Here is a 14,233-nt window from a genome sequence, read left to right as displayed (position 1 = left end):
GCATTCATCTTGTAGGCTTGTGGGAACGGGTGAAAACAAACTGAACTCATTTATCCTCAATATAATATACACCCCTCTTATTATTCTGCTGGATGGTGTCAGAAATGACAAGAAATTTTAATTGAACACACAGACCAGTATGGTGTGCACAAACACTCCCCCATTTCCATCGTGCATCAGCTTATGCTTTCAGTCAGTTGAAATCAATACAGATTTTGTATTATAACCACACTCAGACACACACACATAAAACCCAGCCAGCATGCAATGGAGACAACAGCAAGAATACATGGTAGAGCTGGGGGGTGGGAAAAAAATAATCTTGACAGGGAACTACTTGGGGGGAAGAGAGCTGGAGGGTCAGGTAAAGCAGGTTTCTGCAAACCCACCTTCCTTAATTTCTAACAAACCAAAAGTAGGTAATCCCCCTGGATTTGCAAACTGCAGAACGCAGAGCTCAGATTGCTGCCTGAAAAGGTAACATGCAAAACACTTTAGGGGTTATAGTTAGAAGAACCTTTGGGACAGGAAAATGAAGTTATTTACCTATTTTACAGAAAATCAACCATTTTTCCCTTTTTGGAATCTGACACTTAAAGCACACACAAAGAGATGAGGATTTAGCTGTTTCCGGAGGAGCTGGTAACACCAGAAAGACATCAACAGGCAGTTTTGTGTACGAACAGGTAGTTTGTACACACATACACATGCTTTTATTCATATGTATGCATGCACATGGATAAATAACTACTGTAAGCTTTCTGAGCAGAGCCCTACGTGATTCTGAGCCTGCCCACTGTTGTTACACTTGTAACAATAAATATATATAAAAACTGACTATAGAAAAGCGCAGATATTCGTTACATACAGATTGGAAGAGCAGCGCTGCACTTGGAATAAATCACCACGGCTCAAGTAATTCCCTTGTATCGTTCAGCTGACAGCAGCCATCTAAAAATTCATTAACTCCAGCCAGTTTTGAGGAACACCCCCTGCAGTATCCACCGCTGAATTTAATTAAGTGCAGATATATCATTGATTTACAGTCCAAATAATCGTGGTCCCCAACAAGCTTTGAAAAATGACACATTTTTATGACTTCAACAAGGCTGCTTCATGCTGGGTCAGGTGAACAACTTTAGTTTTCTCCTTTTTTGCCTTTATGAAAATCTTGACATGACTTAATGGAGTGTGAAATGGAAGAGCTCCAGGGATGGGGCTGGCAGGGCAGTAAGCAGAGAAAAGAAGGCCTGTGGAAGGATTATTTATGGGCTTTCTCTAACAGATGAAATTTTCCTTAGACAGGAAGAAACACTGCAGCTAAATACTTTGTTTTCATGGAAACTGTGCACAGGGAATAGAATTCGTGAGGCTGAAGAAAATAAGAACAAGTGAAAAGAGGAGGATGATAAAGAAGCAATCGGATGCTCGTGATCTCCAGCTGCTCTTGCTTTACCTAGCTAACCACGGATCTGCCCAGTTTGAAACCAGTTTTATTACCGAGTTACAGCATGCTATGTCATTGAGAAATGCATACTGAGCAGATGAGGTACCCAGCTGTACCTGCATACTGGCTAAGAAGCAAATGACTGCAGAGGAGATATCCAGATCTGCTCCTTTCTCCAAAGGGTACTGCGTTGCACACTTCATGGAAAAGGAAAAAAGTGAATAGCAAGCATGTGCTTAAGTCCCCATCCCCATTTGACATTCTGTCTCCAACTGCCAAGGACTGTAGACTCTCCAGATATTTGCAATGCAAATATGGGATTTCACATGACAAATCCAAGCACACTCACGGGACACTAAGCAAGGCTGGCAAGGGGAGAGCTGTGCTACGGCCGAACTCTCACTCCCACCTGCCTCACCTCATTTTCAATACCTCACTCACCAAAGCCAAACCTGCAACAACCACTGCAACCGAGACGGAAGGAAGCTTATCAGAACAAAAAGCACTAAAAAAAGTGGTTCATTTTGAACTAGTATCTTCCTCAGACCTCTGACACTGTGATTTAAATATCATAGCATGGGGTATGAATGATATAAAGATATCCGCAATCACTTCTTAATTTTCAGGGTTGCAATAGTTTTCAGGGTTAAGCCCATAAACCTCCAGAACGAATGAGTTTATATGTCAGCGAGAGAGAAGTACACTTAGAGTACAAGGGGGGGAAAAAAAGCTTCATAGAATACAAGGGTAGGAAGCAAGAGTGTAAGAAGTAAACTCCAACTGAATATTTTCTTTATAATCACAACCTCAAGCTAATGCCTCAGTAGTTAAGTACAACTCAACTACAACTTGAAAAGCACCAGAAAAAAACCTTTCCATTTCACTCCTGGAGGTTTCATGTGAAAGGAGATTCACTGTTAAAGAAATGTTGAAAACACACTACAGAAGAATGATTTAATTTGAAAACTCTACTTATAGTTAACTGGACAGGTTGAATCCGTATCAGGAGAAAGCAACTTTTTCCCCTGGAAGAAAGGTAAAAGCAGCAGTTAGTGGGACTGAACATGCAAGGCTGTGTGGTTTAATGGTTAAGTTCACCTGGACTCAAGCTTCTTGTGTTTTACTCTGCCACACAGACAGGACACAGACATCATATTTTCAATAAATCCCTGGGAAAAAAAAGATATCTAAATGGAAAATCCTGGGTTCTAAACATAGCTCTGGCTGGGAAACATCAGGGCTGGAAGTTGGTGAGTGCTGCTCTTCAAAAACTTGACCATTAAGTCTCAAGGATCTCAATACCCTTCAGAAAATGGAAGTGTTTCCATTAAACACTATTAAGGGTAAATAAAAATTACTGAGGTTTCTTGAAATAATTGAATGTGATCCAATCTGATGGCCCAGGACTAAAGCAAAATGTTCAGCAGAGTGCTCTAAAAAGCATGAGAGATTATATTTCACTTCTCAAACTAAGAACACGTGCAGTTCAAAACCTGTTTGATTTCACATCACAGCTAATAGTCACGCTTTTTTTTCCCCTCTCCTCTATAGCACGCCACTCATTACTTCAAAGCACTCATCTTTGGAGCACAACCAAAAGCTTTTAAATTTGCGTGAAAAAATATTTGCCTCCCCCCAATTATGATCATCTCTGGTACTCTCTTTGGGCTAAAGTGTTTATGAAGCAAGGTAGAGCCTCTGTAAACTATTTTATAAGCATTATTCATCACTGAAAATGTTTACTTTGTTTTCCAAATAGGAGTAGTAATACAGGGAGGCTCATATTTTGTTTTTGAGACCTGCATTTCCATAACAGATTAACTGGTGTTATTTTTTTAAAAACATCAATGTCAAGGGTAGAAAGCCAAAAGAATTAAAATAACAAAATGGCTGGTTGGAGAATGGTTATTTATATCTATTTCTACATAAGTTACATTTCTGTGAGCTAAGAAAAAAAGAGAAGAAACAGAATTCTTAATTTTTTGTCAGATCCGAGCAGCACTGTGCTACTTAGAAGCCTCAAGGCACTCAACCTAAAAAACCCAAAGCATAAGGCACCTCTTCCTAATGGGGTGATGTTCAGAGAGGTTCAGAGGAACTGGAAGGCTGTAACTCCTATGGAAATCGCTGGGAACAGCTTGTTGTGTGGACAGTCAGGGTGCTTCAAACATGAGGTCCAGACTAGCCCCAAATCAATCTCCTGTTCCTTTCGTCTGTTAGCACCTTGTTGCCATACTTTAAATAGGAGGCAGAGCAAGGGCTTCTATCAGGAACTTATTTCTCACCTTAAAAACAAACAAAGGAGAGTTTTCCACATCGCCGCCTTCCACAATTTCACTGCAAGTCTCTGGCTATTTGACATTCTTCTGAAAGCTCTGCCATCTTGAAGCATGCCACTGGATAAGAATCTCTGGAGAAGAAATGTATTTAAGAAATACATTTCTATTCTTCAGTTGATTTTATTCTCCTGTCATGAACTTTAATCCAGACTTGTAATTTAAGGCCACAAAGGAAAAGATTTCTGACTCATGAATTTTCATTGCTTGGGGCTGGCAATTGTGGCATTTGGTGACTCTGATAATTGTTTGGATTTCAGGTCCTGAACCAAGAAGAACAGAACACAAGCTCCAGCATCATGCAGTCATTGGTTCCTAATTAGATCTTCTCTTCCAAACACAATTAACTTTGTGCAAAATGGGATAACAAGTCATCATAAGACCAATGAAGAAAACAGTCCCACAACTAACCACATTTTTGTGGTTAACCCTATGTATGTTAGCAGCTCACATTCCTAACCAGCACTACCAGGCACTCCGGCAACTCAGACATGCTATCTGCCCCTGAAATACCCAGGAATCTGTCTTGAGGAGTCACCAGCCATACTCAAGTTCACAGGTTTCCTGCTTTTCCACTGGCAGCTTTGACAGAGATATAGCCAAGATTTCAGTTGAAGCTATTTGATTGTATTCCCACAAATACTCCTGGACCCTGAAACTTAAGATCTTAACTGATCACAGACTAAGCATGTGGCTCCAGAAAATCCAGCCAGACAACTGCTTTCCTATTGCCTACCCCCTCCCAAAGTGAATGGAGTACTCATCTGCTTTAGGAAGCCGTGACATCCAATTAAAGATGGGAAGTAACTGTTAACTTGTTCGACAGAAAGTCCAATCCTAGTGTTTTGCAGTTAACTGAAATCATGTTCCATACTGAATCAGTTCTAAAATGTTAACAGGACACAAGAACCATGCTGTTTCTCAGAATTTGCCAGTCCTTTCACTGTGAACTGGTATCGACTGCTATCGACTGACACAGAGGTATTCCAACTAACCTGCCAGTCCTTTCACTGTGAACTGGTATCGACTGACACAGAGGTATTCCAACTAACGTTTCCCACTACTTATTTTCCAAGAAGGAAGCATCTTACACTGACCATTATCCAAGCCTAGGTGCCCCAGCACTATGTGGAAGGGAACTGCAAAGGATGGGTATGGGATCTCCACATTAGGTCTTCTCTCATGTGCAGAATTAAAGCCAAAAGCGCTTGTGTGCAACAGTTTTCCTCCACTTTCCTTCAGGGAACAATAAATGCTTGTGCAGTCCTGATGTATGGAGACACTTTAGGAGCTTGAAAGCAAAAGCACACAACATGAGATACACCCCGAGAAGACAAACAGAGCATAAACAGTTCAAAGATACTTATTGCAGGTCAGCAACTCCTTTGAATGAGATTTAAAACCCACACTCTTTAGAAAGTCTCTGAAATAAGTGCGACAGGACTTCCAGCCTCACATCCTCAAAAGCACCACACAGGCTGGTATCACTGCCATCGAGTCCACAGAGCACGCGCGTACCCTGATGGGGAACACCGGCGGACCACGTGTAATATGCACATGGGTTAAAATAGACAAAACGGTGTGTTTGTATTGCTCTGCCTGAAAAGGAATACAAATACCAGCTAAGGAGTGTTTCACAGGAACAGCCATTTTCATCCTCAGCCTGGAGCCCAGCTCTGAAGTAACGCAACCTGTCCCAAGTCAAGATCACATTGTAGTCTGGTGGTACGGAAGAGAATGCAGAAAAGCCGAAAGAGCTACTTCACATCTTAGAGTAGCACATGAGAGAAACTATACTGAGGAGGAGTATGATAATATTTACCTATCAACTGGCACATCATGCCTGTAGACCTGGAAGTCATCCACAAAGGAAAGGATGCACCCTGCGAAGTTGGCCAGGTGCACATACAGCACTGTACAGCCACCCCATGGACATCCCTGCCCACGGGCCTCCTTGCCCATGGGCCTCCTCACTCGCCCTCCTCTACTACCATGGCCAGCGACTGCCAAGAGTTGCGCAAGCAGTTGCTACCAGGGAAGACTGGACTGGTAGTTGGGCAAGTCAGCACTCTGTTCGTGTTCAGATGAGTGTCTGCTCACTTTGGGACTGCAGGTGTCAGGGGAAAGGGCTTAGGCCGTCTCTCCAATGGGTTATTCACACTTCAAGGGCTGCTTACTAATGTGAACTCATTCCATCACAAGCTCCCCCCAGTGCAGTGATCACATCCTTCTTTTGTTTAACGGGCTGCGTGCATGACTAAACGTAGTCACAGATAATGTACAAACACCTTCATTTAATATTCAGGTCCAGCTCTGCAGTCAAACCATATCACGTTTCCCAGTGCATTACTGGACAGAGCATGAGATGAATTTTGCAGTCTTTTTTTGGGGTTTTTTTTTTGTTTGTTTGTTTTTCCCTTGATCTGTGATATTTAAACACAGCATTACCCAGAAAAAAATGGTGATTTTCATCAGTTATTAAGAGAAGAAAAACAATATGCATCATGGAAATGGAAACAACAAAACCTGAGGTTAACATCGCTTAATGAAGAGGACAGGCTTGTCTCCCAGGCTGAGCAAGCCAAGCTCTGGTCTCCTCTCACAGAAGAGGCTCTTTGTTCCTCCTCTCTGCATGCTGAGTCTGGAATGGACCAGCATGTGAAATTGCAGGTTCTGCAGCAAGTATTCTCAACAAATCTAGCAAGACAGAACGGTAACTTAACATTCAGAAACAGCAAATTTACTGCTTGGGTTTTAGAGGGGAAAAACATTTCTGGTCTGTAAGTCTGGTCCAGACAAAACACAGCTTTAGAACAGATTTGTAAGGCAAAGATAATCAAATAACACTGAGGTAAGAAAAAGATGACTTCCAAATGCCACTGAAGTGAAGGACTGTAACCTACACTGCGGGTAAATCAAATTATGTTAGTAACTGGAAACGGGAAGAAACAGCACACGTCAAGTATTGAACTATACCAAAAAGGATACCCAAACTATCAAGGAAACAAAAAGAAGATAGGAGTTTTGCTGTTTTCTTTGATGGAAGAGCTTCAGTGCTTTACAGAATTTGAGTTCAGTTTCTTTGTTTCTAGTTTACAAGTGGTTAGGTCACACTCACACCAGCATCTCAGCATCAACAGGAATACGTGACGCAATTCAGAGAGGCGCTTGAAGCTACAGGTCTCCCCTTCCTCGCCAGCAAAAAATGCAGTAGTACGATAAAACCAGAGAAAGCTGCCTGAAGCATCAAATCCAAACCTACGTCCTGCTCCCAGTTGACTTGAGTTCGAGTTCAGACACTCGAGCAGATTGGTACTGCCGCTGGCAGGCAGCCAGGGAACAAGGCCAGGCGTCCCGAGAGCTTAGAAACAGGCAGTGCAGTCGTGAGGCTCTAGAGCAAATAAAAGCCTCTCGCTGCAGGGCGTTGAACCGGGCTGCTTTTGTGCAACTCCTCTCTATCACCACCCTGGTAAAAGAGAAGAAATTTGGCTGCCACAATAAAATATATACATATAAATATTTTACACTCTAAGGAGGATTATCCCAAGAGATGAGGGGCCTCTTTTTGAAGCCATCCAGCTGTATCACACCGACCATTCTGGTTGAAGTTCACTAGAGGTGCACCATGCACAGCTACGAGGAACGTAACTGCTGCGGCATGAGGGGCTCCAAAGAAAAAATCAACACCAGACATTAATACAGGGGGAAAGGAACAGACAACAGCAATGCCCCCGCAATAAACCCATCCACGTCCCAGCACAGCTCCTGTGCAAACCCCGACAGGTCCCCAGGGAGGTCTGGCAGCACAGCACCCAGGGATGGTGATGGAAACCCCCAACTCCCTCATCTCCATTCACATCCCAAGGAACAAGCACAACCCAAACCTGCAACCCTCAAAGAAGGTTTAACGGAAGCCTCAAGCACAACATTAAACACCGTCCTACAGCTCAAAATCAGAACTGGACTTTTAATTTTAAACACAAAGGGATTCCGTACATTTTAATTAATGGAAAAAGAAAAGAATTTTGCCTGCCACAATAAAATATATACATATAAATATTTTACACTCTAAGGAGGATTATCCCAAGAGATGAGGGGCCTCTTTTTGAAGCCATCCAGCTGTATCACACCGACCATTCTGGTTGAAGTTCACTAGAGGTGCACCATGCACAGCTACGAGGAACGTAACTGCTGCGGCATGAGGGGCTCCAAAGAAAAATCAACACCAGACATTAATACAGGGGGAAAGGAACAGACAACAGCAATGCCCCCGCAATAAACCCATCCACGTCCCAGCACAGCTCCTGTGCAAACCCCGACAGGTCCCCAGGGAGGTCTGGCAGCACAGCACCCAGGGATGGTGATGGAAACCCCCAACTCCCTCATCTCCATTCACATCCCAAGGAACAAGCACAACCCAAACCTGCAACCCTCAAAGAAGGTTTAATGGAAGCCTCAAGCACAACATTAAACACCGTCCTACAGCTCAAAATCAGAACTGGACTTTTAATTTTAAACACAAAGGGATTCCGTACATTTTAATTAATGGGTTTAATTACTGGTTGCAGATTTATTATTCAGAACAAAAAAGCCTTTTTGTGCAGTTCATCCCTTCCCTGATCTGAATGAAAATCTCCTTGACAAGCCAAGGTCTGCATGTTTGACACCACCCAAGTTACTGTTTTTACTCATGTTTACTGCTGACCTTCCCCCAAAACACGTAACTATGTTCACTTTGACAAGCAGACATGCTGGATTTACATCTAAACAATATACATTTTGATTCTGGCACGCTCCAGTTCTCAATAATCCACCTGAAGTCTATGGCAATTATTTTACAGCATGACTATTCAGGATTACTTAATTTTATGCACTCAAAATATTTATTCAAAGAGAACAAACTACTGAGACTCATTTCAAATGATATAAAAATACCTTTCAATTATAAACCAGGCCAAGCACAGTCAAATCCTACGACCAATAATTTAATTACGAGTCAATTCAAAGTTCACATTTCCTTTAAAACAAACATGCAGTGAATGTTGAACATTTTTTACAATCCCATTTTTTATTTGTCAGCATCCTGGCTACACTTAATTACACCAATCAGAACAACAGGCTGTTAACTTCACTGAGGGAGAGATGGTCTGGACAAAGTTTGTTTTCAGAGTAGTTATCAACTTACCTTTAAAAACAAGACATTAAAAATATACTCTAATTTAATTACTGTTATTACAGGAGCAGCGTCCTTTGGGCACCATAACCCATTCATCGAGCATCAGGTATGCACCGGGTATACGGCCAGAGGAGGCCAGGAGAAGGGTCCCCACACAGCCCCTTTTCTTTCTCCTTCTCCAACGAACAATGCATACAAACAGAGCATGCAGTTTGAGCAATCGGGGGCAGTTATTACATCTCTGCACACAGAGTAAACAAGCAAAACATGAAGTGCATTAAACAAACGTCCCGGTGACCCATGCTGTTGCAATGAACAGGGTCCGGCCACCCACTCCTCCATGGATGCAGTAATTTGGATGAACGGCAGAGAAGGAAGAGAAGTCTGCAGAAGCCTCTCCCGAAGTTTCTCTTTTCCAACGCTGCTGGAGGCACACGGATCTTGCAAACTAGGCAGCAGCCCCTGCCTGTGCCCTGCTGAAGGCACCCGCGCTCTGGTCTTGGCTGCCCCAGCTCCTCAGGGCTATCCTGCTGAGCAGAGAGGACAGCAGAGCTCAGCACCCTCGCATTAAATGCATCCACTGGAAATGAGACAGCTCTTTGAAAAACATCAAAATGCTGGTTCCAAAGATGAGATTGAAAGTGTCTGAAGGGCTTTTTTTTTTTTTTATTTTTTGGGAGGGGTGTGGGGGTGGGAATGGGGCAAGATAAAGGGTGTTATTAAGCATAGTTTGAATTGGCTTTGTACACCTGGGGTAAAGATATCCTGATCTGGTACATTTCTAGCTTCTGTGAAACCGTCTGTACAATTTTTTTTTTTTTTAGATGAAAGGGGGAAAGGAGAAGAAATATTAAAAAGTGAGTTAATGAAAGATCTTGACTGGACACATAAAAGAAACAACTTGGAGAAAAACAGTCCTGTGAGATTCAAGCTACAGGCCCTTGAAGACATAAAGAACAACATTCAGGTAACCTTGTCTTGGATCCATTCATGAATAAGGCATGTTCCGTTCGCTTTGCTGCATGACGCTGATTTAAACAGGTTTTTAATTCTTTGCTTACAGCAGCACGTTGCCATCAGATCTAAAGATGGGCAACCACACAGAGGGTGGCTTAGCAAAGCTGCAGGTAGTTTTCGGACAAACACAGTAAGTGTAACGCACCGAACTGCAAAACGCTTGTCCATTACTGGTAAATACACGTTAGGTAGCTGCGGAGACAGACAGAAGAAAAGCTTCCTTTTTCTTCCCCCTTTCCCTCAGAAGTGTAAAAGCTGGGAAGGGCTGGTATTCCGGATGAGAACACGACCAGCCATCAAAACTTCAGGGAAGCTGGTGGAAGGAAGGATGCAGGAGGAGCGCGACAGCATTCTCCCTGGCCCGCGGAGATGGCGCTCAGCTGAATGAGCAAGGCATGGTCCCTACGTCAGGCGATGTCAGCTACCGTTACTAAGGAAACGGCACCAGATAACCCAGGCTGAAAGCATCTGCATCCAGTTCCTAACAGAAGCTCCTGTCCACTGAAGATGCTACGAATATCCCCAGAGCTTGCGTCATTTCATTGTACTCTGACTGACAACACAACGCCAGTGAAATTCACGCAGCAGCAACCTGCGGCCCCAAGAAATTTGGCATTTTTTGTTCCAGCGTGGCACGCATTAGCCATGCTGCACACAGTCCAAACGGAACCGCTGCAGCTCTGAATGACGGAGCTAGATCTTTTATAAACCAGACAGGATGAAAGAGTAACTGGAAAGTAAATAGGTTATAAACTGGCTTGAGCACAAGTACAAAAACATCTACATTAATTTTCCTTCTCTTAGACCACACAGGTGAGGATTGTAGATGGTAAGCAGAGTTGCTGTGGTTACCCCACAGATCTCTCCCACCGGATGAGTAAAACTGACTGTCACAGAGGCATTACTGCTCCAGGGCTAGCAAGGGTGGCATGGGGCCGCCCTGGGTCTGGAGAATGGCATTTCCCTCAGGAGCTCGCAAAGGCGAGCTCGTGGCTTCATCCCCTGTGCTCAACGGGTCAGACAGGTAGCACTGAGACTGGCTCTCCTATCTCAACACCCGCTTTCCGTGGTCTCATTAGGGCAACTCTGGGGCAGGAAAGGGGCCCTCCTACCCACCGGATGCCAACACATCTCCATAGAGTCAAATCCCATATAAGCACCTCTAGACTTGCAAATGAACCCTACACAACATGAGCTGCTCTTCTGTGCAACTGCGCCCTACGGATTGAAGCCAGGACCATGGAGACACCATTCAAGGGCTAGCCAGACTGCGAGGAAACCCATTCAGGCTCAACACCCTGCAGTAATCTTACATGAAAAATTTCCTTCTGCTTAACACATGATGCACCTAAGCTCTGTTCTGAGAAGCTGTCACCCAGCACAGGGCTGAACAGCGAACACGAAGTCCGCCAGCTCAGCCTTGGAGTTTCTTGTCCTTACAAACTCCATGTACTATAACAAAGAGGTATCGCAGAAGGGTGTGGGAGAAGTGGCACACCGTATTTAATTGGCACCTTCAGCCATTTAGGGCCTAGGAGAGCTAGGAAATTTTCTGTTACTGATGCAGACAGGCCCTGAAAATCAACCACCATGTATTTAAGAGACTCCTGCTAAACTCAGCCTTGCAGCAGAGTAAAATGATTCACAAGAATTCTATATTTATAACAAAGATTCACTGAAAGTGACTCATGTACTGAGCCAATCTAATTTTAAATGGAAGGGAAAAACCTCTTGAAGAGGCACATGAAACTGGAGTGGGGGAGGGAAGAGAACTGCACAGACAGGAGAGCCCCAGCCAGGAGCCGTTAGCCAAATCTACTGGAAACGGTTTCTCCATTCAATTAGCTGAAGTGACAGCAGAACATTCAGCTTCACCTACTTCTGATTTAGAGTTAATTAAGTCCTACATTCAAAGCAGCTGCAGGTTGGAATACTTCCTTAGGATAGGTAGGATCGCTGGGCAATAATAAGGCAGCTCACGGAGAGTTATTAGTTCTTCAGACCCTACAGAATTCGGAACACAAAACCAACTGGAATCACCACGAGAGGGAGGGAGAAATATTAAGAAGATTTTACAGTATTGCTAATTTTGGCCAAGCAGATTCTAACAGAAATAGCTGCCGCCTCACTACCCCTTACATCAACGCTGCAGCACATCTTACAGAATAGCATTTCAAAGATGGAGAACAGACACGCAACACTAGGAGCTCTTCAGATCAAACAGGTAGCCCGCAGCAAGGGCACAGGCACAGGGTTTCTTCACCTGCTCCTACCTCGGGTCCATTTTCCTCAGTTTCTTTCTCTTCTCTGTATAGTACAAATACACGGTAGATAAAAGGGGAATATTTAACATAAGCACAATCTAAATGGAGTAAACGGATACAGTCTTAAATTAATAACAATAAAGCATTCTCCAGAGAACATGGCCAAATCTTGCACTCCTGCACTGAATATGTAGGGATAAGTTATCCTAAGCTGTAAGTAAAAGATAATTGGAAGCAGCAAGCAGGCTAGGGTACGATCAGCTTTGCCATACATAACCACCACGCACAGCAGAGCAAGTTGGAATTCAAAGCCAAATCTAACTTCCACTCTCCTTAACCTCTCCAGTCATCAACACATAACTGGGTAAGCTTGGCTGCCAATGCTCCGTTCTGTGAAATCCAGAAGTGTTCAGATGATGGCTGTTCTCCAGTCATCTCAGCATCGCTCCCAGTTAAGTCTTCAATTTGAAGCACAAAGAGAAAGCAGCCAAGAATTCACAGGCCAACATACATATTTACAATTGTACGTAGCTTTAATTCTCCGCAGTATCTTGCTGAGATGTTTCTCCACACACCAAAGTCTGATGAATAGTGTTAATTTTTTATTGGCCCTAGTAAATTATGGGCTAGATTACAGAACTGTTGGACCAGCCATTCAGCAGTTCCTTCTCAGGCACTGAATGAAGTGGCCAGGTCTCCAAAGGAGTACTTGGTGTGAACTCTTGGGAGCTGACCTCTACTGAAGATCCAGCATTGGACCATCCTTTACCCACCCACCCAGACAGGGTCTGCTTCTCTCCATCATCACAACACATGCACATCAGTCTAAGCCTGCAGGGACCAGGCAAACCACCACCAAATTTTAGAATTTATTCAGGCTTCGAGCGATTCACAGAGTTCTGAAACACCAGCTGCCCCTGCTATACATGATGTTATCACTGAAGGAATTTTACTTTATTGCTAATTCTTGGTAATGCAACTTCCAAAATCCAGTCATAAGGAAAAGTCACCAACACAATGGCTCACTGATTATATTAAAAAAATACACAAGAATGTCCACAATGTCAAGGCCCGGACCTCGATCTCTCAAATGCACCAGTTATGTAATACAGCACTCAGTGCACAGCGGAGAGCAGAGAGGTGTTGTGAAGATCTGAAACATGCCAATTAGCCAGTGGCATGGTGCTGGCTAGCAAAGTCACTGAGATTTCCATTGCTTCCCTTCTTTAAAAAAGGCAACAGCTCTTTCAATGACTTTTTGGGCTGGATTCTGTCACCTCTACTCAAAATAAAACACCTTATTCTTCAAATACATTGAGATAACTTACTGAACAAAGCACTTTCAGTTGGCAGGTAGCTGCCAGATTTTAACCCATGACGGTGAAAACCTCATTTTTTGGCAGTTATTCTTTGGGTTGTATCTTACCTCCAAATACAGATTTTTTAACCTACTAGTGCTTCCTAGTATATCTCCATGTCATTTTGGATTGGTACTTATTTTGGATAACGCCATTTTAGTAAGTTACTTTCTTATTTGTAACGTACACACAGATGTAGGAAATGTAAAGAAAATGTGACATGGGCGTGAACTCCGTGATTTCTAGTATTTAATTCCCTGCATTTACCCCCATCAGCAGGGAAAATACATTTCTATAGGAAAAGTAAGATGATGTAGTGTTAGCTCTTTCGTGTGTCATTTACCACATAAGGCGATGATGTGACTGCTGTCTTCATGTACAAATTTCCGGGTGACAGCTTCTTCCATGATCTGCTTTACCTAAAATAAATAAAAAAGAAGTGACTGTTAAGATCCCAACACAAACCAGCACAGCACTTGGGAGTTTCAGTCTCAACCTTTGCTTGCCCTTTCCCCATCACCAAAGGACTAACAACTCAGGCGCGTTACTCTTTGCAGGGATGGAAGGATAAAAGCATTGAAGGGAAAGGAAGGACAAACTCAAGCAGCTCTTCATGGGATGAGGGAACCTCTGGT

The 14,233-nt window shown here is 43.3% G+C and overlaps 1 protein-coding gene across 7 annotated transcripts in view; it reads right to left on the bottom strand.

Moving 5' to 3' along the window:
- Positions 1-14,013, bottom strand: part of SGSM2 (small G protein signaling modulator 2) — a 57,131-nt gene extending 43,118 nt beyond the window's left edge. For all 7 annotated transcript variants that reach the window (XR_004841315.1, XR_004841316.1, XM_035889368.1 and 4 more), the window contains exon 1: positions 13,942-14,013. Coding sequence is in view for 5 of the 7 variants with exons in the window: in XM_035889368.1 (XP_035745261.1) it covers positions 13,942-14,005 (64 nt within the window). In the remaining 2 variants the exon portion in view is untranslated. The remainder of the gene's footprint in view (positions 1-13,941) is intronic.
- Positions 14,014-14,233: the final 220 nt, after the last annotated feature.

The sequence above is a fragment of the Egretta garzetta genome, unplaced genomic scaffold (assembly GCF_000687185.1).
Source record: "Egretta garzetta isolate BGI_Z169 unplaced genomic scaffold, ASM68718v1 scaffold120, whole genome shotgun sequence".
NCBI classification, from domain to species: domain Eukaryota; kingdom Metazoa; phylum Chordata; class Aves; order Pelecaniformes; family Ardeidae; genus Egretta; species Egretta garzetta.
The sequence above is the reverse complement of the archived record's forward strand: the minus strand, read 5'-3'. Positions and strand labels throughout refer to the sequence as shown.